General features: G+C 49.6%; 9 protein-coding genes across 9 annotated transcripts; 5 read left to right on the top strand and 4 right to left on the bottom strand.

The window, feature by feature from the left end:
• Positions 1-933: 933 nt before the first annotated feature.
• On the top strand, positions 934-4,171 carry AUEXF2481DRAFT_30471 (uncharacterized protein; the record flags this gene model as incomplete). The annotated part of the gene is made up of 2 exons (XM_013487391.1): positions 934-957; positions 1,022-4,171. The coding sequence occupies 2 exons, from the start codon at positions 934-936 to the stop codon at positions 4,169-4,171; spliced, it is 3,174 nt and encodes a 1,057-aa protein (XP_013342845.1).
• A 527-nt stretch (positions 4,172-4,698) lies between these two features.
• On the top strand, positions 4,699-5,319 carry AUEXF2481DRAFT_5981 (uncharacterized protein; the record flags this gene model as incomplete). The annotated part of the gene is made up of 2 exons (XM_013487341.1): positions 4,699-4,815; positions 4,912-5,319. 2 exons carry the CDS (start codon positions 4,699-4,701, stop codon positions 5,317-5,319), a joined length of 525 nt encoding a protein of 174 aa, XP_013342795.1.
• A 308-nt stretch (positions 5,320-5,627) lies between these two features.
• AUEXF2481DRAFT_30469 (uncharacterized protein) lies at positions 5,628-6,306 on the bottom strand (the record flags this gene model as incomplete). Its single annotated transcript, XM_013487390.1, has 2 exons — positions 5,628-6,071; positions 6,124-6,306. 2 exons carry the CDS (start codon positions 6,304-6,306, stop codon positions 5,628-5,630), a joined length of 627 nt encoding a protein of 208 aa, XP_013342844.1.
• Positions 6,307-6,960: 654 nt separating this feature from the next.
• AUEXF2481DRAFT_66580 (glycoside hydrolase family 92 protein) lies at positions 6,961-9,605 on the top strand (the record flags this gene model as incomplete). Its single annotated transcript, XM_013487500.1, has 4 exons — positions 6,961-7,075; positions 7,130-7,162; positions 7,214-7,322; positions 7,502-9,605. The coding sequence occupies 4 exons, from the start codon at positions 6,961-6,963 to the stop codon at positions 9,603-9,605; spliced, it is 2,361 nt and encodes a 786-aa protein (XP_013342954.1).
• Positions 9,606-9,674: 69 nt separating this feature from the next.
• On the bottom strand, positions 9,675-9,980 carry AUEXF2481DRAFT_279604 (uncharacterized protein). The gene has a single exon (XM_013487579.1). The coding sequence runs from the start codon at positions 9,898-9,900 to the stop codon at positions 9,745-9,747; it is 156 nt and encodes a 51-aa protein (XP_013343033.1). The 5' UTR covers positions 9,901-9,980; the 3' UTR covers positions 9,675-9,744.
• Positions 9,981-10,060: 80 nt separating this feature from the next.
• Positions 10,061-10,859, bottom strand: AUEXF2481DRAFT_30467 (uncharacterized protein; the record flags this gene model as incomplete). Its single annotated transcript, XM_013487389.1, has 2 exons — positions 10,061-10,790; positions 10,849-10,859. 2 exons carry the CDS (start codon positions 10,857-10,859, stop codon positions 10,061-10,063), a joined length of 741 nt encoding a protein of 246 aa, XP_013342843.1.
• A 1,467-nt stretch (positions 10,860-12,326) lies between these two features.
• AUEXF2481DRAFT_109119 (uncharacterized protein) lies at positions 12,327-14,143 on the top strand (the record flags this gene model as incomplete). The annotated part of the gene is made up of 5 exons (XM_013487578.1): positions 12,327-12,579; positions 12,614-12,816; positions 12,867-13,287; positions 13,337-13,424; positions 13,474-14,143. The coding sequence occupies 5 exons, from the start codon at positions 12,327-12,329 to the stop codon at positions 14,027-14,029; spliced, it is 1,521 nt and encodes a 506-aa protein (XP_013343032.1). The 3' UTR covers positions 14,030-14,143.
• Positions 14,144-15,845: 1,702 nt separating this feature from the next.
• Positions 15,846-19,611, top strand: AUEXF2481DRAFT_109118 (glycosyltransferase family 2 protein). The gene is made up of 3 exons (XM_013487577.1): positions 15,846-17,252; positions 17,309-17,508; positions 17,559-19,611. The coding sequence occupies exons 1-3, from the start codon at positions 16,198-16,200 to the stop codon at positions 19,481-19,483; spliced, it is 3,180 nt and encodes a 1,059-aa protein (XP_013343031.1). The 5' UTR covers positions 15,846-16,197; the 3' UTR covers positions 19,484-19,611.
• A 419-nt stretch (positions 19,612-20,030) lies between these two features.
• Positions 20,031-21,146, bottom strand: AUEXF2481DRAFT_5975 (uncharacterized protein; the record flags this gene model as incomplete). Its single annotated transcript, XM_013487340.1, has 3 exons — positions 20,031-20,194; positions 20,270-20,460; positions 20,626-21,146. 3 exons carry the CDS (start codon positions 21,144-21,146, stop codon positions 20,031-20,033), a joined length of 876 nt encoding a protein of 291 aa, XP_013342794.1.
• Positions 21,147-21,949: the final 803 nt, after the last annotated feature.

Genomic DNA, 21,949 nt, shown 5'->3' with positions numbered 1-21,949 from the left:
GATATTACCTCTTTGGGTGAATGGTCTCCAGCTCTGCTCGACAATAGAGCAAGTCGGACAAGCAATCAACGGGCTTTCCCGAGCGACATAATGCTGGATAAGACCGCAGCAAGTAGTCCTCACACTTTGATATTGAACATGATCACTTGGTAGAAGCGCAGACATGCAGGTCATTTTTAGCATGTTTGGACGCAAGGGATTGGAATCGTGGAGGACCCCACTCATGTGTTTGTGGAGAAGTTGACTTTCACAGAGATACAGAGCAGCCTGAGAACTAAGACGTATATTCTCGATATAAGATCAAGACGGAGGCCGTCGAGACTGAGCTCAAGAATCGCGTGCTCCAGGTTTCCAGACAGCTGCCACGGTGCAGTATTTCTTATGCTGATCAGTATGCCCGGCTCCGTGAGAGCGCCAAGGACATTTGTGCTATTGTTATAACACAATTTGTGTACTATGACTGTTCTACTAGCATGTGATTTTGGACTGACAATAATCACAAGACAGAAATACCGTACAATTGTCTCTGAAGGTGAAGTGCGAGACGTTAGTACCTCTGAGGCTCAGGGGCAAAGATCGAGCGAGCAAACAGAACCGTCCTCAGAGCTTAGTCTTATACTATCACACGCATTAGTCACGACTAGACAAGCTAGAAACAGCAAATGAACATCTTGTTTGGTGTATGTATCAAGAGTGTTTTCGCATTCGAGAAAATTCCAACGGGTATTTGAAGCTTAGGACGGCGATAAAGGCGGCGATAAGGCAGTCGCGAGCGTCACTCTGAGTGTAATTCACCTCTAGACAACTCACTCAACCCAGGTCACCCGTCCGACTTCTCACTACTCTCCGAACCAGGTCTGCTAGAGGCGCGCACGCTATATTTTCTTGTCGCCAAAATTCACTGCCGTTCTATCAATACACCCGCCACACAAAATGGCCGAATCCGAAGCAGACAAGGTATCTTGAGTTCGCGTCGCTGTCAGAGCGTTCACTTCTCTCAGCTCGGATCTAACATGGACAGATCCGCAACAAGCGCCTTGCTAAGCTAGGAGGTGGTTCAGGACCGTCTTCACCATCACCATCATCTTCCAGCGTTGCGCCTCCACCAGCCTCACCTTCGCCCGCCGAACAAGCTACGCCGGCACAGCCAGCAGGCAATCCCTTTCAACAGTTAGGCATCAAATCCGAGGCCAAACCACCTACAAAGATCAACATTACTCCCTCGTCTGCTCAGAAGCGCCCCAACGAAGACTCATCCGAGCCGAGATCACGTCCACAGGCCTCGGAATCTCTGGAAACATGGGAGGACCGCCAGCTCAGCCAGATATTCCGTCTGTCGTTGAAGCCCGAAGTCATACGGGACGGATCTTCACAGCCTCTGTATTATATAGAGAGCGTGAGAGAAGACTTGCTTGATCAAAACGAACCACTTCAGCTCAAGACCAGCCTGCTGGACCAGGCTTTGCCTGAAGCTGCCGGCCTGCTGAAGAACACCACACCACTGGACTATCTGCTAGCATGTTGGAAACGTATCTCCAAGGCTTGCCGAAACATGAGAAGCACGGACGTTGAGAATCCAAGATACAAGGTCTTGATGGAGGCAAGGCGACTCTGCATGAGCTATTGCATCTTTGCCATCACCATGCCCGAGATGTTCGGCTTTGAGTCACCACCGGAGAATACACTAGCCAAGCACCTTCTCGAAGAGCCCACAAGCGACTCTAGTATCGATCACGACTTCCTCAACGAGGCTGTCTCACGCTTCGAAGACGATGGGTCTATCAAAGACGCTTTGGTTGGTGCTATAGAGCAGCTCAGCAGGCAGTTGGCTGTAATGTCCATGAACGACATCAAATACAAGTCCTATTTGACCGCCCTGAGAAACCTCATCCGGTACCCAAAGATTGTAGAGGCCATCACTCAATCGCCTGCCTTCCTGCCTGCTGGGATTGCAGCGCAGGACATCGAGATGGTGACCACACTGGGTCCGTTCTTCCGCCTCTCGCCACTTCAAAATGGTGTTGCGCAGAGCTTCTTCATCACACCCAGGTCAAAAGAGAGAGGATACATTGTGAACGCTCAACGGTCCCTTCGCATGACTCTGAACACTCACCAGGAAGAGCTTTTCGACATCGCCAACATGATTGTCAAGTCAGGAAAGGAGCCTCGTGAGAAATTGCTGGACTGGTTCGCTCATTGTATGAACACCAACCACAAACGTCGTGCCATGAGAGTTGACGAGAAGACGACCTCGTCCGACGGTTTCATGATCAATATCACAAACTGTCTCGACCGACTCTGTGACCCCTTCATGGATGCCACTTTCAGCAAAATTGACCGCATCGATGTCAACTACCTGCGAAGAAATCCCAGAGTCGACATCTCGGATGAAACCAAGATGAATGCAGACCAGAAGACATCCGACGCTTTCTATGAGCAAAAGATTGATGGTACCAATAACTTTATCTCCGAAATATTCTTCCTCACCGTGGCGGCCCACCACTACGGAACAGAGGCAGCTAGCACCAGAATGGAGCAGCTCCAGAAGCAAGTCAAGCACATGGAAAAAGAGCTCGAAAGGTTCGAAGGTGAAAGGCAGAAATACGCACACGATCCCAGATACGCCGCTCGCTTCGAACAGCATCTGCAGAAGTTCAGAGATGACGTTGACAGAATACACAGCATCATCCACGCCACTACCGGTGTGTTGCTGGATGAAGTTTCTCAAGCAAGATCGATGCAATTCATGAGATATGTCATTGTCTGGCTACTCAGCCTGGCATCCGGACAGAACCTTCCGAAGGAGCAACTCCGTCTACCTCTCCCAGAAGAACAACCTGACGTCTTCAGGTGTCTTCCCGAGTACTTCCTTGAGGACGTCGTCGATAACTTCAAGTTCATCACGCGCAACATTCCTCATATCATCACTTCCACTCAATGCGAAGAGCTTGCTACTGTATGCATCACATTCTTGCGTAACACTAGTTATATCAAGAACCCATACATGAAGGCTGGGCTGGTTACGATTCTCTTCCACGGCGTGTGGCCTTTCGGAAACTTCACCAAGGGTGTTCTAGGCGACCTTCTAAACGGCTCAACTTTCTGCCACAAGCATTTGCTGCATGCACTCATGCAATTCTACATTGAGTGTGAGAGCACGGGAACACATACAGCTTTCTACGACAAGTTCAATATTCGATACGAGATCTTCCAAGTCTTCAAGAGCATCTGGTCAAACCCTGTATACCGAGAGAGTCTTGGGAAGGAAGCGGAAGTCAACACCGAGTTTTTTATCCGCTTTGTCAACCTCTTGCTGAACGATGTGACGTACGTTTTGGATGAGGTCTTTGGCTCGTTCACCAAGATCCATGACTTGCAAGTGGAGTTGAAGGCGCCAGGCGCCGAGAACATGGAGCAGGCCATACGACAAGAGAAAGAGGAAGCTTTGACTGAACAGCAAAGCCGAGCCAAGTCGTATATGGGCTTGACAAAGGAGACTGTTGCTATGCTCACGCTGTTCACCGACGCTCTTGCCGGTGCCTTCACCATGCCGGAGATTGTGCAGCGTCTGGCAGATATGTTGGACTACAATCTTGACTCGATGGTAGGTCCCCGAAGACGCAATCTCAAGGTTGATCAGCCTGAGCAATATGGGTTCAAGCCTCGCGAGTTGCTGTCGGATCTTGTCGATGTCTACCTGAACCTGGCAAACCGAGAAAGTTTCCGTCAAGCAATTGCTCGTGACGGTCGCTCGTACAAGCCTGCCAACTTCGTCCAGGCGATGAAGTTCATGGAGGACTTTGCTCTCAAGTCGCCGGAGCAGATCAAGCGATTCAACGAGTTGACCGATGCCGTTGCACTTGTGCACGCTCAGGAAGTCATGGCCGAAGAAGACCTTGGCGAGATCCCTGATGAGCTCCTTGACCCTATCATGGGCTCTTTGATGGAGGACCCTGTTCTGCTACCAAGCAGCAAACAAATCGTCGACCGCAGCACGATTCGCTCACATCTGCTTTCAGATGCCACCGATCCATTCAACCGCGTGCCTCTAGCTATCGAAGATGTCTTACCAGCCGAAGACAAGAAAAAGGAGATCAAGGCATTTATTGAGATGAAGAGGCAGGAGAAGGTCGCCAACAGCGCTGGCGAACCCATGGATACAACTACATGATCTTCACGGTAATAATGACAATAAGCAATGATGAGCGCAGATAGAGATTTGCTGCAACAGCACACTCAGTGTTGACATGAATTCAAGCCCCGGCTCTTGTATCACGATCGACTTCGTACCTTCTCAATTTCGCCGATACATAATTAGCTTCGTCCTCGCTCAAGACTTGTGCCAGCTCTGAACAGTGATTGCGGTGACCGAGTTCACTATATATATCCTCCATTCATGTGCATATTGATAAGACAAGGCCTAGCTGGCAAGCGCTCTGAGGGCGACGAATCTTCAGTACTTGTCCATTACTATCTCTCTTGCCGTTTGCAGGAGCTTTCCATACAAAATTCGCACAAATCATCGCTTGGACAAAAGGAAGTCACGACTCGAGTTGATGAGACGATGAGGTGATAAGATGAGGCTCTTCACAAACGCCGCAAAGTCCGACCAGAACCACAAAAGTCAAGATCAGGCAACAATCGCCTGCTTATTTCACGTATACAGCAAACTTATCAAAACCACCAAATAAGAGCAACATGCGCCCAGACGGTCCCCGTGATTTTGTTGTCGGCCCTGAGAGTGGCCCTGCGCCGCCGTTTCCCCTCAAGTTGAATGGCGAAGTGGTCAAGGGATTTGGCCGTGGCAGTAAAGAGGTATGTCATCATATCCATCAAGTGTATTATGATATATACAATCAAATCGCATGATGGAGAACTAAAACAAGCAATGTAAATTGATGTTCCTCTCAGCTCGGCATCCCCACCGCCAACATCCCCATCTCAGGCCTCACAGTAGGTGGCCACGACGACATCGAATCCGGCGTCTACTACGGCTACGCCTCTCTCTCCTCCACCAACAAAGTCTACCCTCAAGTCATGTCCATCGGTTGGAACCCCTTTTACAAAAACTCCGTCCGCTCAGTCGAAGTCCACGTATTGGAGAAATTCGAGCAGGACTTTTACGGCAGTCATATGAATTTGGTGATTTTGGGCTTCATCAGACCGGAATATGATTATGTTAGCAAGGAGAGTTTGATTGAGGATATCGAGTTTGATGTTCAGGTTGCGAGAAATAGTTTGGAGAGGGAGGGGTATGCTAAGTTCAAGGAGGATCCTTATTTGTTGGAGTTTGAGGGTAAGAGTGGTGTCGCTAGCTGAGCGACGAGGAGAGGGCGAGATGATGTAAATGTCTAGACGATGCTTCTGATGTTGATACGGCAATACACGATAGAGAGGTGGGACAGCTCAGAGAGAATGTCAAAGTCTTGATAACACAATTACAATAGCTATTGAGCATCGGTGGTCCCATGTCTTACAACCATACCGTCCTTACAATGCAGCCTATCATTTTTAATTCGACCCTTGTAAGCCATGCCCATCCTTTGATTGGTATCCAGCCAGCGCCACGCTAAGAAGCAAAATCGAGGTCCCCACACAAAGAAATCAAACCATGCTCAGGAGCGAGACTAGCTCATGTCCATCTCATCATCTGCTGTGTGTTGACGATCTTGCTGTTGCTGCCCAGATGTATCGGCCGATCCACCAGTCTCGTCTATCAGATTCATGAAGATACTGTCGTACTCTTCATCATCGCTGCCAAATGCCGAGGAGCGATCGTCGCTTGCTTCTTGACTATTGAAATGTTGGGTTCGACGATTCTCGTCCTCTTGCATCAGAGCCATCAAAGCCTCCATCTCCTCATCTTCTTGCCGCAAGATAGCGTCGGCCTCTATGTCAATGGGAAAGCCCGATTGCGATCGAGGGTCCATCGCCATCTGACTACTATATGTGGGTAGATCGTAGTCCGCTGTCTCTTCTGCTTCTGAGAAGTCAGGGTATAGGGGTGGTGCGGATCGTACTTGTTCGGCTTCCCATCGTCGCTTTTCTTTGAGGTAGTCAAGTCTGGCCATCTAGAGATTGTCAGTACAAGTGCTCACGGTATGAACTGTTCGGAGTGCATACATCATCTATTCTCGAGTCCCACTTATTGTCATCGCGAGATTGGCGGACCTTTCGAAGGAACATGTCCCTTCGACGTTCCCGTAAAGCATCAGAGCGTGGTATGGGAGCTGCTTTTACCGGACGAGAGGAGAAGGGAGTGTGCGATTGCTGGTTCGAGGCTTGTTGAGGTGATGAGGTCGGCATGGATGTATCGAAAGACCAGAAGGAAGTGGAGGAAGTTTTGACATGTGCGCGTCGCGGAGAGAGTGGCGACGGCACACTGGGCAGGAATTTGTGCGGTTGTGAAGTGGTGGATCCGAAGGTCGATGTCGCCAGCATGTTTGATGTGTTTAAAATCTAGTCTTCAGTTCAGGGAGAGGGTCCTCTTGCCAACAGGATAGTCACTTCCACGTCCCTGCCACCAAATCTATGGAAGACGCGGCGAGTTCGCGCAACGGGCGTGTCGAGCCGAGGGATGCCGACTCGCCGACGTCAATCTCTTGGCGTCGTCTCGCTTGCTTCGTGCTACACTTCTTTTTCCCTGCCCGCTTCCTTTCTGTGCCGTGGCATTCAATTTTGACTCCTCTTCGGCACGTCAATCTTTGCTGCAATTGAGACATGCTTCATCATGCATGCTACCGTAGCCTTTGGCTCGCTTCTCTGCTCCTCATCAACTGAGGGCGGGGTCAATGTCGTAGGACACATGATGTTGCTCTTGGACAGAGGGAGTCGTTCTTATTGAGTGGACGTCTCGCAGAATGTCGCGAGAAAATTTACACGACAAGATCGACTTCCCTCTGCTCATTCTGTCATGCTCGCTGATTGCTAAACCTCTCACAGCGTATCCTTTTGTCTAACATGTTTCGTTTTTGGTTACCCAGCGGTCTTCTTGCATCTTGCATTGATTTTGCTTTGGCTCAGAACAGCAACATACTTCCATACATTGATCCGCTCATAGGCACTGGCTTCGGAGGTCTGAAACAAGAGAAGCAGGGCAAAACTCGCTCTTATGTTGACAATCGTGCAGGTCATGTTTTTGCTGGTGCAACCTTGCCTTTTGGTACGTTTCCTGTCTTCTTTGGAAATGCAGCATGACTAACGTTTATTGCAGGCATGGCCAAAGCCGTAGCTGACGTCAATGGTGAGAACCAGGGAGGCTATGCGAGCGACTACTCCAACATTACAGGGTTCAGTCATATGCATGACAGCGGAACAGGAGGGTAAGCAATATCATCCCCTTCTTACGCGCCTTTACATGATGATCTCTCTTTTTTATTATATGTCATCAACCCATCGATACCCCTTGAGACCATTGAGCCTTGTCTGATTTTAACCTTTACACACCTCTCTGCACAAACACAAATTTTCAAGCATTTGTCTAACATGATTGTCAATATAGATCACCTTCGTTGGGCAACTTTCCTCTATTTGCGCACCCCGGCTGTCCAAATGATGAGCTAGATAAATGCCAATTCACGTCCACCGACAGGGCGACTCCTCAAATCAATGGCTCTGTTCTCGCTCAACCGGGGTACTTCACGATCACCCTCAAGAATTCAGTTCGTGCCGAAATGACCGTGACAAATCATACCGCACTATACCGCTTCTCGTTCCCGAAGGGCACTCCGGAGATGCCCCTTAGCCCGCTCATTCTGGCAGATCTCATCGATTTGCCCAAGTCCAGGAGTAATGGCTCGATCTCTGTCGATCCAAAGAATGGAAGAATAGTCGGCAATGGAACATTCAGCCCTAGCTTTGGTATCGGAACATATGATCTTCATTTCTGCACAGACTTTTCTGGTGCAAGCATTCGTGATACTGGCGTCTTCATGAACAACAGAGCTGGCAGTCAACCAAAGAATCTGACTGTGGTGACTGATGGAGTCAACAACTCACCTGAGATACTCCCCGCTGGAGCTTGGGTTCGTTTCAATGCACCTCAAAACAATGCTAGCTCGATATCTGCTCGCGTAGGCCTGAGTTTCATCAGCACAGCTCAAGCATGCGAGAATGCAGAGAAAGAGATTCCTGACTTCGACTTCGAGGCTACCCGCAACGCTGCTCAACAAGCTTGGACTGACAAGATGAGCGTCATTGCAGTAACTCCGGGTACCGTCAGTGCAGAGTTTCAGACCATCTTCTGGAGCGGACTCTACCGTGCTTCCATCAGTCCTCAAGATTACACCGGGGAGAATCCTTTGTGGAACAGCACAGAGCCGTACTACGACTCATTCTACTGTATCTGGGACTCTTACCGCAGTATTCACCCCTTGATCACACTTTTCGATCCCGAGTCTCAAGCCTTGATGAATCGAAGCCTACTTGACATTTATCGTCATGAAGGGAAACTACCAGACTGCCGCATGTCGTTATGTAAGGGGTTCACTCAAGGTGGCTCCAATGCTGATGTCGTACTGGCCGATTCATACGTTAGAAACTTGACTCAAGGCATAGACTGGGCTCTGGCATATGAGGCAGTCGTGTCGGACGCTGAGGACGAGCCTCTGAATTGGGCAGTCGAGGGACGCGGTGGGTTGACGAGCTGGAAGTCCCTTGGCTATATTCCTGCAGACGATTTCGATCCTTACGGCGTGGGACCTTTCACACGCAGCATCTCGCGCACAGTGGAATATGCGTACAACGACTACTGCATTGCAGAGATGGCGCGTGGTCTTGGACACACGTCTGACTACGAAAAGTATGTTGCTCGCTCCGAGAACTGGAAGAATCTCTACCGGGAAGATCAGAACTCCACTATCAACGGCACGGAGACTGGCTTCACGGGCTTCTTGCAGCCTAAATTTTTGAATGGCACTTGGGGCTACCAGGATCCAATCTTTTGCTCGCCTCTGCTGAATTTTACTTCTTGCTATCTCAACCCCGACGGCCTTGAGACCTACGAAGGCTCATCTTGGTTGTACACGACATATGTCCCTCAAGACATGGCTTCTCTGATCACTACGCTTGACGGTGCGGATGCTTTCGTTGCACGCCTTGACTACCTTCACGAAAGCGGTTTGCTGTATATTGGCGATGAGCAAGGTTTCCTACCAGTATACCAGTACCACTACGCCGGCCATCCAGGCAAGAGTGCTGCTAGAGCACACTCTTACATTCCTTCTCAATTCAACACAACCGTCAACGGCATACCTGGCAATGATGACAGCGGTGCCATGGGCTCTTTCATCGTTCTAGCCATGATGGGTCTTTTCCCGAATCCTGGGCAGAATGTCTATCTCATCACACCTCCGTTCTTCCCGGAGATCAGCATCACGAACAAGGTCTCCGGCAACAAGGCAACGATTCGAAATGTCAACTTCGATGCTGAATACAAGAACATTTATATCCAGCATGCTACGCTCAATGGAGTGCCGTATACCAAGAACTGGATAGGGCATGAATTTTTCGTTGATGGTGGTGTGCTTGAATTGACTCTTGGGCCGGCAGAGAGTGCTTGGGGAACGAGATATGAGGATCTGCCACCAAGTCTATCTACTGGCTGAGCCTTGATCCAATTGCTTATCAGGGACTGTATGAGTGGACCTCACCTCGGTGTAGGTCGACTTTTCGAAAGCTCATGGTGTTCGACTAGTCTGAATACATATCGCAATATAAAAGTCACTCAAGCACATACGGCCACAGTCAGCTGAAAACTGGGCATCCCGTCCGCTCTGCCATACATAAGCAGTTGAACGGCAGATTAGTACTACGGTGGGTGACCACGTGGGAATCCCTGCTGCTGTATGTTTTGTTTTGCTTATTTGCAATAACTAGCCAGCTAGTACTTCCCCGCTTCATGAAACCGTACCCATCTGCTACAGGCGAGACGTGTTGCTGCCCAACTATTTGCTCGCTGACAGATGTAACCTTGGATGCTTCTTCTTTTTCCACGCGACGGACGAGCAGCCTCCGAACATTTCGTGTCCCCGACGTCCAGTCCCGCTACCAGTCTTACTGTTCACCACTGCCAGTCAAACTGTTCAGGGAACTCATTCTCCTCGTCGTCGTCGAAATGGTTGCATCTACTCTCAAGTCTGCGGACACAAGTCCCATCCAAGATCTCCTGCTCAGTATGAACATGATAGTGACAGATACAAGCGAGACAACACTCAGTGAAGTCCTCGAAAGTCTCATCAGGTGTGAATTCCTTGTCTAGCAAGTCAACGAGAACATCCTTTGGCACATTGGCGTAGTCGAGGATGTCTCTTGTCAAGCTCTCGTTCCGGAGACAGATGACCATGTTGTCGAGGATCAGGTCATAGAGCTTGCTGTTGCGAGAGATGAGAGGGCAGACCCAGATGACTGTGCTGAGATCCATGACATTTTCAGCCCAGATTGTGATAAGCATGGTGATGATATCGTTGGCGAAACCGGTGATACCACGTTTATCGGCAAAAATGTAGAGATGGAGGAGGTACTGCTCAGCAGTGTTTTCGTCCAGAGGTTGTAGTCCGGAATGCTGGGTTTCGAGCTTGGAGTTGTACAGCCAGAGGGCGTATGTGCGGAAGACGGCTGGATCTTCGTCGTCGAGGATGACCTTTTGTTCTTTGGTTTCGGCAAAGCCGTTGTTCAGAGCGGCGTTGAAGTACGTGGACGAATTGCAAAGGAGCGCTCTAGGAAGGGTGAAGACAGTGGCAGAAACTCCTGGTCCGACGGTGATTCTGGCAAAAGGACCTGCAAGACTAGCCCTGTAAGCAGTAATGCGTCAGCGCTGTCATCGTAAGAAAGATCTCCGGTGTGACCTACCAGACTGACATGGTGATCGAATGGCTGCGCAGTCGTCCAGAGGGTTGAGAGAAAGAAGTAAACGCTCGGGAGACAGAAAGCACGGTGGTGTAGTTAAGAACTTGTGTGTGCGACAGTCGTAATGAGCCTCAAGAACGCACTAAATGGCCAGTCCGTCGTATCAGTGTGAGTGAGGTGGACAGACGATCGCTATCGTGGTTGCGGATAGTTCTAGGTGTTGCGAAGCTGGCGAAGTAAGTTCACTACTTAACGCATCCATGATGTACAAGTTTGTTCCTGCAACACGGTAGAAGATATTTCTAATGTACGAAGTCATTCAACAGTGACTTTACATCAATGCACGTTTTACATGGTCAAGACTCGGATGAGAGATATCGATGTTTCTTGAAGCTTTTGATAACAATAGCTGTACTGGCACAATCGTGCCCTGAGTCTTACCTGAATGCCCAGGCTCTTCCAAGTGCAATGAAACAGAATCTGTCAATAGGAAAGACTATAGCCTGTTGTCACCTCTGTTTTGGTGAACGGGGACGGGTGCGGAGGACGAAACTTGCGTGGATCATGGTCCTCTCAGTCATGCCATCACCTCCTGCAAAAGGCTAGCGACTTTGACATTTACATAGGTGCGCCCCTTGACAGCATCAAACGCTTTACATGATCAGATCTCGCTGTCGCTCAAGTGGCTGTGGGGATGGTAAAGCGATCTTGCTTCTCGCATCCTCCCCGTGCGCAGAATACTGTCACACCCTTTCTTCACGATGATTGAAGCGAGGCGACAACAGGCTTTAGAAAGGCATAGTGATATCTCGTATCGACAAGCCTAGTGCAGGGAGTCGATGGCACGGGATATCTCGACAACATCGCTTCAATCCAAGAAAGTTTCATGCCTTGACGCAGCTGTAAGTGTGACAGTATTTCGCACACGGGGAGGATGACCAGGATGGACAGAGGTCGATTTCGCTTGCCAATTCCCCACAAAGACTAGTCCCGAAAGGAACGACTCCTCCGTCCTTATCTGGGGCTCCGATTGGTGGTGGAGTCCAAGCGATATCTTCTGCCGCTGCTATTTAGGCAGAACAATCTCATGATGTTTGCTTCATCCCGCCGGCGCCGGCCATGTCTTCGATAGCGCCTCCTATCTCGCAGACCGACGCTTGTACCTTCCTTACGACCAAGGACGAAAGACTGCCGTTTCTGCCCCCTCAAAACATAAGGAAGGTCCAAGGTCAAAACGGCGATCCTTCACCTATACTTGATCTTGCTTTGGCGTAGTCTGGGGCAAATCGCGGGCCCTCGTGGCAGTTGAGTTCAGGTGTGACTGATAATATGTACAGGTCAAAGCGATGGGGCCTATCATCCTGAAGTAACCTCTTGCTTTCTTATACCTTATAAATGCCCATACAGTATCCCCTCGAGCTTCCACACTATTGCCTTTCCATCCTCTCTAATACTCGTGATTTTTATACCACACTGCTACTATGGCCTCATTCGCTGCGGCTCCTCCGAACACACATGCGGGTGGAGATGATGAAGCCCTTCGAACACACGGCACGATACCCATGAACCACACGACAGTCTACGCCGACGAAAGGGTGAACATGGAAGAATACAAAAACTCTGTTCCTTGGTGGAAGAGAGTATACCAGGACAGCTTCACGCAAATGATGCTCCTATCGATGCAGAGCTTCTGTGGCCCAGCCATGTCAGATGCAATCGCAGGTGAGTCTTTTTGTGCAGGAATTTGGACTGTTTTGACCACCGACAGGCCTTGGTGGTGGTGGTCTTGCTTCTGCACAAACGAACAATATTTCGAATGCCATCACATATGTCATGCTTGCCTTGGTCTGCTTCTTCGGCGGTCCTCTTGTGAATAAGCTAGGCGTCAAGTGGGCTCTGGTAATTGGTGCCATCTCATTCCCTATTCAAGGTTCATCATATTACTGCAACAGCAAGTTTGGCAACCAATGGGTAAGTATCGGTCTCATCAGGCTGGGAACGACTTCACTAACTTATTCCAGTATATTATCTTCGGCGGCTTTGTCTCTGGTGTTGGTACAGGCTGTTGGTACGTCGCAGAATCAGGAACTATCATGAGTCTTGCTCCATCAGGTGCTCGTGGCAAATACCTCGCTTTCTGGATCGTCGCTCGTAACCTTGGACAATTAGTGGGAGGTGCCATCAATCTCTCGAAGAACCATGTCAAAGGTGTCGAGGCTGGTGTCACACCTGACACATACATCGCCTTCTTGATCATCGAGTGTCTTGCACTGCCATTTGCTCTGCTCATTTCTCCTCTAGAACGTGTCGTTCGATCAGATGGTACCCGCATCTTGGTCTCCGAGAAAATCGGGACCAAGCAGGAGTTCAAGCTCATCAAGACCACCATGACTTCTAGTCTCATTATCCTGTCAGCAGTTTGGGCTATGTGGTCATTTTTCTGTAAGTATCTGGCAAGCAATGTGATATGACCCGTACTGATAGTCTACAGACTCCGGCACCTGGAGTACCTATCTTGGCATCTACTTCTCAGTTCGTGCTCGCGCGCTCTCGTCCTTGATCTCGCCATTCTTCTGCATGTATGTACACATGACTCATCTCCATCTCCGCGTATACTGACGTTCGCAGTGTCGGATGCTTCGGTCTCGGTTTCATCCTCGATATGAAGAGCCTCAGTCAACGCCAGAGGGCAAGAGTTGGCCTTTTCGTCGTAGTCATCCTTAACCTCGGAGTCTACATTTGGAGCATCATAATGCAAGCCAAATTTAATGCCAATGACCCTGGAAGGATCGATTGGGACGACGCTCTTTACCCGTCTGCTTTCCTCCCTTACTTCTTCGTTCAGACCACGGGACCGCTGTCGCAATCATACATGTATTGGCTACTTTCATCCTTCGCCACCGATGCTCAAGCCAACGTCCGCAATGGAGCAGCTTTCAGATGTCTCGAAGCAGTTGGACAAGCCATTTCTTATGGCATGAACACACAAACCGAGGCCAGCCCAATGATTGGCTTCTGTGTCAGTTTCGGTCTCATGGCATTGGCGACGGCTCCCATGATCATGTTGACCAATAAGACACCCGATCGCATCCCTGCTGACGTGATCCTTGAGGGTCAAGAGGCCTTCGATGCTAAGAATCCTGATGAGCACGAAGTTGTGATTGGCAAAATGGATCAGAAGTAGACTCGGATACGGTCTTTGCTTCATATAGATGAGAAGCGTATGACTGATGAGGTTTGACAAGATAGACAATCGGTGTCTAAATAGTTCTGCAATGTATGATCCACTTAATCCCCCACATTGGGAAGTCTATCTATCAAAGTCTAAGGTGATTAGAAATGTCAAGGATGAGCTTGAGTTCATCAACAAGCAGAAGACGATTTGGTGGTGTGCACAAGTTTTGTGCACACCACAGTGTGATATGCATAAGTCTGTACAACACTACTATGTGGAGCCGATCCCGTGCACATACACCTGGTGAGGGCGAATTATTCAAGCTTCGCGTCCAGATTGTCTCGGATATTGAACTCCATCCCCATGTCTCGATATACTGTGTGCACATGCCGCTCTAACGTTGAACTTGAGTCTAGCCAAGTGCCAATATACTGTCTGGATGGTTTGCCATGAGCCATAATCGTCGTCATCATACTGGAGCCGACAACCAGCTCAATGTATACAACTTCATCGCAGAAGTGCCGACGGTTTCATTCATACATTCGAGTCCAAGCCTTATCAACGGCTGTGATTCACCATAAACCTCTTCTAGGCCAGCCGCGTGAACGACTGGATCTTCACAGGTAGGGTTAGGGAGGTTGCAAGAGATCGAACAGCTCGCTACGTCACCGAGTCAGCTCGCCTAGCGTATTCATGACTTTGGTCACCACGGTAGCACTTTTGTATGGCATGACAAAGGCTCCTCGGCGCCTTTTCGCGATCATCACTCCATCTCCTGTCTTTCATAAATATGCGGTGTTCAAGTTTCTGCTCGATCTATGTTCTGCATGCTCTTGGGTCTGGGCCTGTTCGGCTTCTGGCTTCGTACCCGTTATATGCAATATTTCGATGAAACGGCTCATTGCGGGAGAACAACATAGAAAATGCAACGGCCCCCGCTCCTCAATAGGGAAGAATGGATAGCATCTGTTTCGCTTAGCTCTTCGATATACTAGGGTTAATGAACCATACGTTCGCTTTCAATTAGCGGGCTGCCAACGTCGGTATCAATATGGCAAGTACTTCTCTTCTTCACATCCTCAGTCCCCGCGTAGTCCTGTTTGCTCCTCTCTTGTCCCTCGCAAGTAGGGCTCAACGCCATGTCGAATGATTACACCTCTGGTGCCTTCTCACCGAGCCAATTCTCCTTCGATACTGGCCGCAAGAATACTGACGAACTTGGTCCCCACGACATAGTCACTTCAAGTACAAAACAAACTTCGCATGGAGGCTTCCGCTGGCAGTACGCAAAAGGCAGACGATCCACGGAACTGGAACCAGATGAACTTGCTCCGAGCAATCGCTCTTATCAGACTACGGCTTGTGACTTTCTCGAGCTGAGCCCAGATGAGATCAGCCCAGACCAACTTGCTCCTGACAAGCTCGGTTACCAGGAAACATTAGAGACTGATGGTGAGCACTCGACGCAGTCTAGAGGAACTGGTCTAGCTTCTTATGAGCAAAGTGTTGTCAAGCCTCTCCCAGTACATCAGGCATACACACCAGCCGACAGGAAGACAACAAACGCTAGCTTACAGGCCACTTCACTCTTCTCTACATTCTCCAAGCCAGCAAGTTATCGTACAAGTTGGAAGAATCGGATATCAATAGATACTGGACCACATGCCGTTGCTGCAAAGTCGTCGAGCCCAACAACACCAGCTACTCCAAATTCAACGGGTTCTGGAAACTGCGAGTCGCCTAGCATTAGCCCTGGTGGGGCAAGTGGTGTCGAGCGATCACAAACTTCTACAAGCATTCCTACTGCTGGCGGTCTAGTGGACGACACGAACCCCTTCTTCACGTCTGGCAATCCTTTCGCGAGGGAACCTCGAACCTCGAGGACGATCTCTATCACGAGCGAAGTACCAGCTCAGAGCACACGCGCAAGCTTCAGCAATCACTTGTCGAGAAACTTTTCGAAAAAGTTGTCTACGATCGCGATACCAGAAGATGGCGTAGTTTCACAAGATCAAAGCTTCGTGGACAGCACACCGATTCGCACGCCGACACCCCTCCGGACATCTTTCGCTTCGGGTTATGAGCGGAAGAAGTCTCGTGCTACTTCTGTAACGTTCGCTGGCGTTAGTCTTATATCGGAGAAGACAGCTCGACCTAGCTTAGTGATTACCACGGATATGACCCTTCCGGAGAGTAGAAAACCATCTACAGCTGTTAACAGTAGGCGCACCTCTGCTATGAGATCTCTTTCTGCTACAAGCAGCACACGACCATCGTTGGTTGGTCTTGGAGGCTCCCGCCGCTCCTCTGTCTCTATAACAAATGTTGTCATCCCGGCGCATCTTCTGACACATGTAGAAACGAACTGGAACGAAGATAAGGTCGTCGGTAGACGCAAGTCGGCATACAAGCGCGAAGATTCTCGTGGCTCTTTCAATGTTCAGTCCATGGCCCAGAAACAGCAAGAAGAAATCAAAAACATCATCGACACTACTCCACAAGCTCCTCGTCACATGAGTGAATCTATGGAAGATCTGGCCTATGCGGATCCTTTTGCTACGATGAGGGATCGCCAAGCCAGCTCCGGAGGATCTAAAGCAAGGTCTCTTGCGGCCGTCTCTGAGAGCGAGAAGGCGGACTTCGAAGAGGTGGAAGAGAAAGACGAGGCGAAAATGGAGCAACAGATCGCCCCAGACGACAAGTCGGGACGCTTGACTCCCTGGGGCAATTTCGTCTTCGACTATCATGAAAGGGACATCTCACCAGGTGCTACTGCAAGCCCAATTGATCCGCTGGAAGCTGCTGGTGCAGCTATGGGGGTAAGCAGAGTAAGAGATGCCGAAAAAACGAATGCAACGCCTCATAGACCAAGTATGTGGAGACTTGGAGCTACGACCAACGTCAATGCCCATGGAGGTAGAAGAGGCACCATCATCCAACGAGCGGGATCCGTATTCCAGGACAGCTATCAGCATGTTCGCAAAAAGGTCCGCAGAAGCAGCATGTGGGACGTCTACGAGAACGCCAAAAAGCGACAAATCGAGATTCGAAGAAAACGCTGGGTGCAGATCTTGTTTGAATACACTTTCTACGCGATGATTCTTGCGGTTTCGTATTTTCTGATAATAGGAGTACCCCTCTGGAAGGGCGCTTACTGGGAGCTTTACTTGGCTTTCAAGCACAAGCTCAACCTTACTGGATCATGGTCTATTGTTATTGCTGTTGCATTTGCGTAAGTCGTACATCGCTCCTTCTACATTGATCTTGAAGCTAATTTGTTGTCTCAAGCTACGCATATTCCCCGCTGTTAATATTGTTCGAGCCAGATCCGCCAATGCCTGAGGAGCCGATTGATCCTACCAAAACTCACAACGTCGCTGACACAGCCTTGATGATTCCTTGCTATAAGGCGGCTAGTCTGATCGGTGCAACTCTTGAAGCTGCTACGAAAGTCTTCCCGCCATCGCACATTTTCGTCGTTGCTAATGGTAAGTCAATATGGTCGTCTAATTGTACCTTCCGTTAATTGTCGCCACAGGCAATAGCCCGACCCCTCTAGATGAGACAGAAGAGATCTGCCGACCTTACGGCGTCAATCATGTCTGGAGCCCAGTCGGTTCGAAAATTGTCGCCCAATTCGTCGGCTGCTATGCTGCCAAAGAGTTCAAGAATATTTTACTCATCGACGATGACTGTGCTCTGCCTCCCAACTTCCCTATCGTCTCCGATCGTCTGAAAGGCAAGGTCATGTGCATGGGGTACACTATCAAGTCCGTTGGACCCAGTAGCTCTAAGGGCACCCTTTGTCAACAAGCACAAGATCTGGAATACAAGATTTCTGGTATACAACGTGCGCTTGCTGGTAAAATCGGTTCGGCGACATTTCCACACGGTGCCATCTCTCTCTGGGACAGAGAGTTTCTCATCAAGACCTTCACTAAGCATCCTGGGTTCAGCGTGTCCGAGGACTGGTTCTTCGGTCACGTTGCTCGTCAACTTGGATGCCGAACCCAAATGGCCACATCCGTGTTCATCGAGACTGAAACCCCTTCTTCGGTATTCTTCAGCTCTGGTGGCTCTAGAGGTGGCTTCGGCGAGATGACTGTCTTTAAGCAACGATTCCTCCGATGGAACTTCTTCTTTGTGAACGGAATGTACTACAATTTACACTATATTCTCTTCTCGTGGGAATTGGGCTGGTGGGAACTTGGTACTAAGCTGTTTGTCTTCCAGGAGATCTACGAAACGCTGCTTTACCTCGCCACACCTATCGTCGTCCCGATTTCTCTTGCTGTCCGCCCACAGTTCTTCTTCGAGCTCATGGCTCTTACCTTCGTTCTGTATATGACCAACGCCATCATCTTCAACGAGCTTCACCTGCGCCGCAAGAACGAGAAGGTGCCTCAGAAGTGTGTCTGGTTTTATTATATGCCCTACAAGCTCATCTTGACCTTCGTCAACGTCGCGAGTTGCTACTATGCTATCTACAAGTACGCTACCTACTTTGCCAACCGTCACCCTAAGATTATCGAAGACGAGAAAGCTGTGAACGTCGTACTACAGCTTGAGGAAGAGGATGTTGATGACGATCCGGTACTTCCTGCTGGTGGTCGTCGCATGAGTGTTACAGCTGTCGGCTCCCAGGTCGATGTTCCTGGTGGCGCACCTGGAGGTCGTAGAATGACTATCACAGCCATGGGTCAGTCCTTCAACAATCCCGACAGCACAATCACGGAGGAGGAAGAGGAGGAAGAAGTCTCCAAGAAGCCCGAACGCAAAGCTCCGGTCAACTTTGTCAAAGCTGGAGATGCGCATACCTCCTTGGAACCTCGTAGACCATCTATCATGGTTCAAGGTCGCCGCATCAGCATCAGCTCCAACAGCTTTGTCAAGGAAGCACCGGCTACAAAAACCCGTCGTACCTCGGACGCCTTCCGATCCAAAGGTATCTCCGCCGCAACTATCGTAGGTCATCGCACTCCAGACTCCGTTCGGTCTAGAGGCATTGACGACGGTCCTCTCCGTCCTGTGCGTCCAAAGTTTTACTCAGCAAGGGGCTCGATCATGGACGTGATCCCGGTACTTGAAGAAGCAGAAGAGGAAGAAAACGACTTTGACGAGAAGAAGCTCGATGTCATTTCCACCGTTGGATCCGAGCGTCACTCAAAACGTGGGTCTCAACTGATGCAGTCAGACATCGCGCCAGTGGTCGAGGTCACGGAGACGGAGATGCTACCTACACCTCCGGAGCCTTCCATCGACGACAGGTTGCTGAACTGCGTCAACGCTATTGAGGAGGCACTTGCTGCCCGTGGTATCGACGCTGTGGAGTTCACTGTTCATGACGATAATGTTGCTGAAGTTGTTTCTGCTGCAGTAGAGGCAAACGAGGATTTCATTTCTGTCAGCGAAACTATTGCTGAAGAAGAGAAGAAGCATCCTGATGCTAAGAGTATGGTCTGATTATGTTTTTTTTTTGTTTATTGCACCTTGCGATTTTTAATTCATAGCGTGGCGTAGCATATCGGGTGATGTATCGAGGTACCTGTAGAGACGACCTTTGCAATTTAGGATTATACATACCTATTGGCCTTCGTTTCTCGCGCATGCTTCCTCTGTGATGTCGAATTCTTCTAGTCGTTCTATGAGCAGAGGACAATGAAGGCTGTCCTTGAGCGAGCACGTCATAGATGTATCGTGTGGATTCGTCAGTCTTTGGACATTTTTTTGTGATTTTTTGGTATGCTATGGAAATATGGAAACACTGTCTCGATGGTGTGTGCTTGTGTTATGTCGTTATGCCCGTGCCGTTACTGTTTTGTTGTATTTTGGTGACCTTTGTTAATGATGTTTTGGGGGGGGTTTATTTTGCTTCATGGACGTTTCATCTCGTCTTTTCCTGGTGCTTGGTCGCTCCTCTTTATGAGGCGGAAACGTGTCCATGTCATCGATGTACTTTCTGATTTTTGCTGTGGTGTTGAGAAGCTCGACCTCAAGTCCCGTGGAAACATCAAGTGGACCTGTTGGCGAGGTTGTAGAGAGCAACCGCAGCCTCGGCTGACGTGTTCGCTTCGATAGTGGCTGAACCCTCATCATCGTCCTCTTCCCACTCGCTAGCATTGACGGCGTCGAATTTACATGACTTCAAGACTTCACGGGAGGCCATGGACGTGACTAGTGACGCAAGCTGGTTCAGTGTTTCCCGTCGTAGTTAGCGAATCTCGATGCGAAATTCACGCAACGAGATACACTCAAGACGGTCCCCGAATGCTGTGAATAGGGAAATGAGGTACTCTGCACGCACAGAACAGCCCTCGAGGTGGAGTTCGCGAAGGTCTGCGATGCTGACGCTCGGCAAATACCACAGGAACTCGGCAGAGCCTACGTGAGAGCCTCTGATGATCTTGTTCTTGACGTCGAGAGAGATGCGTCTTAGTCGGCTGTGATATTTTCTGCTCGTGCCTAAATTGAACTACAGGCCGCTGATCTGATTGTAGCATGAACCACCGTTGAGCAATGCTGAACTTGAGCGAAACGGCCATCTGGAGCATTCTGACGGCAGCAGACGGCCATGAGGCGAGTCCTGCAAGTCTGTCATGACGTACCCAAGAGACAGCTTGGTACGTTCTGCGGCAGGCAGCATCTTCTCTTCGAGGAATCTGATCATATGACACCAGCCCGCGTAGGATTTAGGCTGGTAATTGTGGAAAGTCTTCACACGACGAAGACCGATAGAAATGGTGTTGCCGAGAGCGGCGAGATTTCTGAACGCCCTCTGGATCAGGTCGTGATAATGTGCAGTAGAGTGCTTCCCGCCGTGACCAATTATTACAGTCCTGATATGATGAGCGAAGGTCGGGTGCATGGTGATTTCGAGGAGGTCAGTGAGCCCCTCTGGTGACAGCTCGTAGGCGCGCTCTTCGAAAAAGGTTGTTGCAAATCGAGTAGCCGCACCGTCGCGGAAGACTTTGGCCGACAGTCTGAGATTCATAAGGTCCTCATCGTCGACGTGTTCGGTAATCATGTACATGACCTCGTTCGGAAGGTAAGGAATATTCTTGGTCACCGCCATTGGAGCACCTTGCAGCACGGAGAGCTGAAGGTCTGTTGCTGTTGTGTCGTTCATGCTGGCAATTTGGGTTTGCGATGAGAGATGTAGATGTTGTTGTGGTGCTTTAGTCTTGCAGTGAGTTTGAGAGATGATGGAGGAAGTCGGTCGGTTGAAGTCAAGCAGTCAACAGTAGTGAACAGGGCATGGAAATTCGAGATAGTTGGAGAGGGTGGCTAGAGATCTTCGAAGGAAAGTGAACGACGACGGAATTCGTCCGAAAGATGTGAAGAATCTCGATCCACGACGGAACAGTGTAATGGAAGTCGTAGATGTCGTCGCTCCAGAGCAGAGCTGAACTTTAGATGACTGCCGTATAGCAGTGGAGAGTGAGGTAGAACAGGAGAGCAGGAGAAGAGATGGAGAGAGAGAGAATTGGGCGAGTGTTGTATCGGAGAGAGATGTGTAACGGGTTCGGAAGGAGCGACTATACGAAGGTAATAATTGAGTCCGTACGGACTTTGATTGAAGACACACATCTTGATGTCAATCCGGCTGTAGCGTTACCCGAAACATGAATACAGTCACGAAACAGATGGGAGCGAGAGCGCTAGATGATCGCAAGTGGAATACCTTGTGGTTCATTTGCTTGTTCCCAAAGGGGTGATGCACTCTATCAGAGCTTTGTTGTAGAGAGACGGGAATTATGCGCCATCATTACAGGATGGTTCCTCTTCCTATCTGAGAGACGAACAGAAGACTGGAGCAAGAGGAGGATGAACACTCGAGTAGATGGCGACTGGCGATACAGGCGGCTTGGCAAGCAAACCGAGCAAACTGATGTCGCGTTCGAAGAACGATTGGCGGAAGTCCAACTTTTG

The sequence above is a fragment of the Aureobasidium subglaciale genome (assembly GCF_000721755.1).
Source record: "Aureobasidium subglaciale EXF-2481 unplaced genomic scaffold scaffold_13, whole genome shotgun sequence".
NCBI lineage: Eukaryota > Fungi > Ascomycota > Dothideomycetes > Dothideales > Saccotheciaceae > Aureobasidium > Aureobasidium subglaciale.
This window is presented reverse-complemented; position numbering and strand designations above follow the sequence as displayed.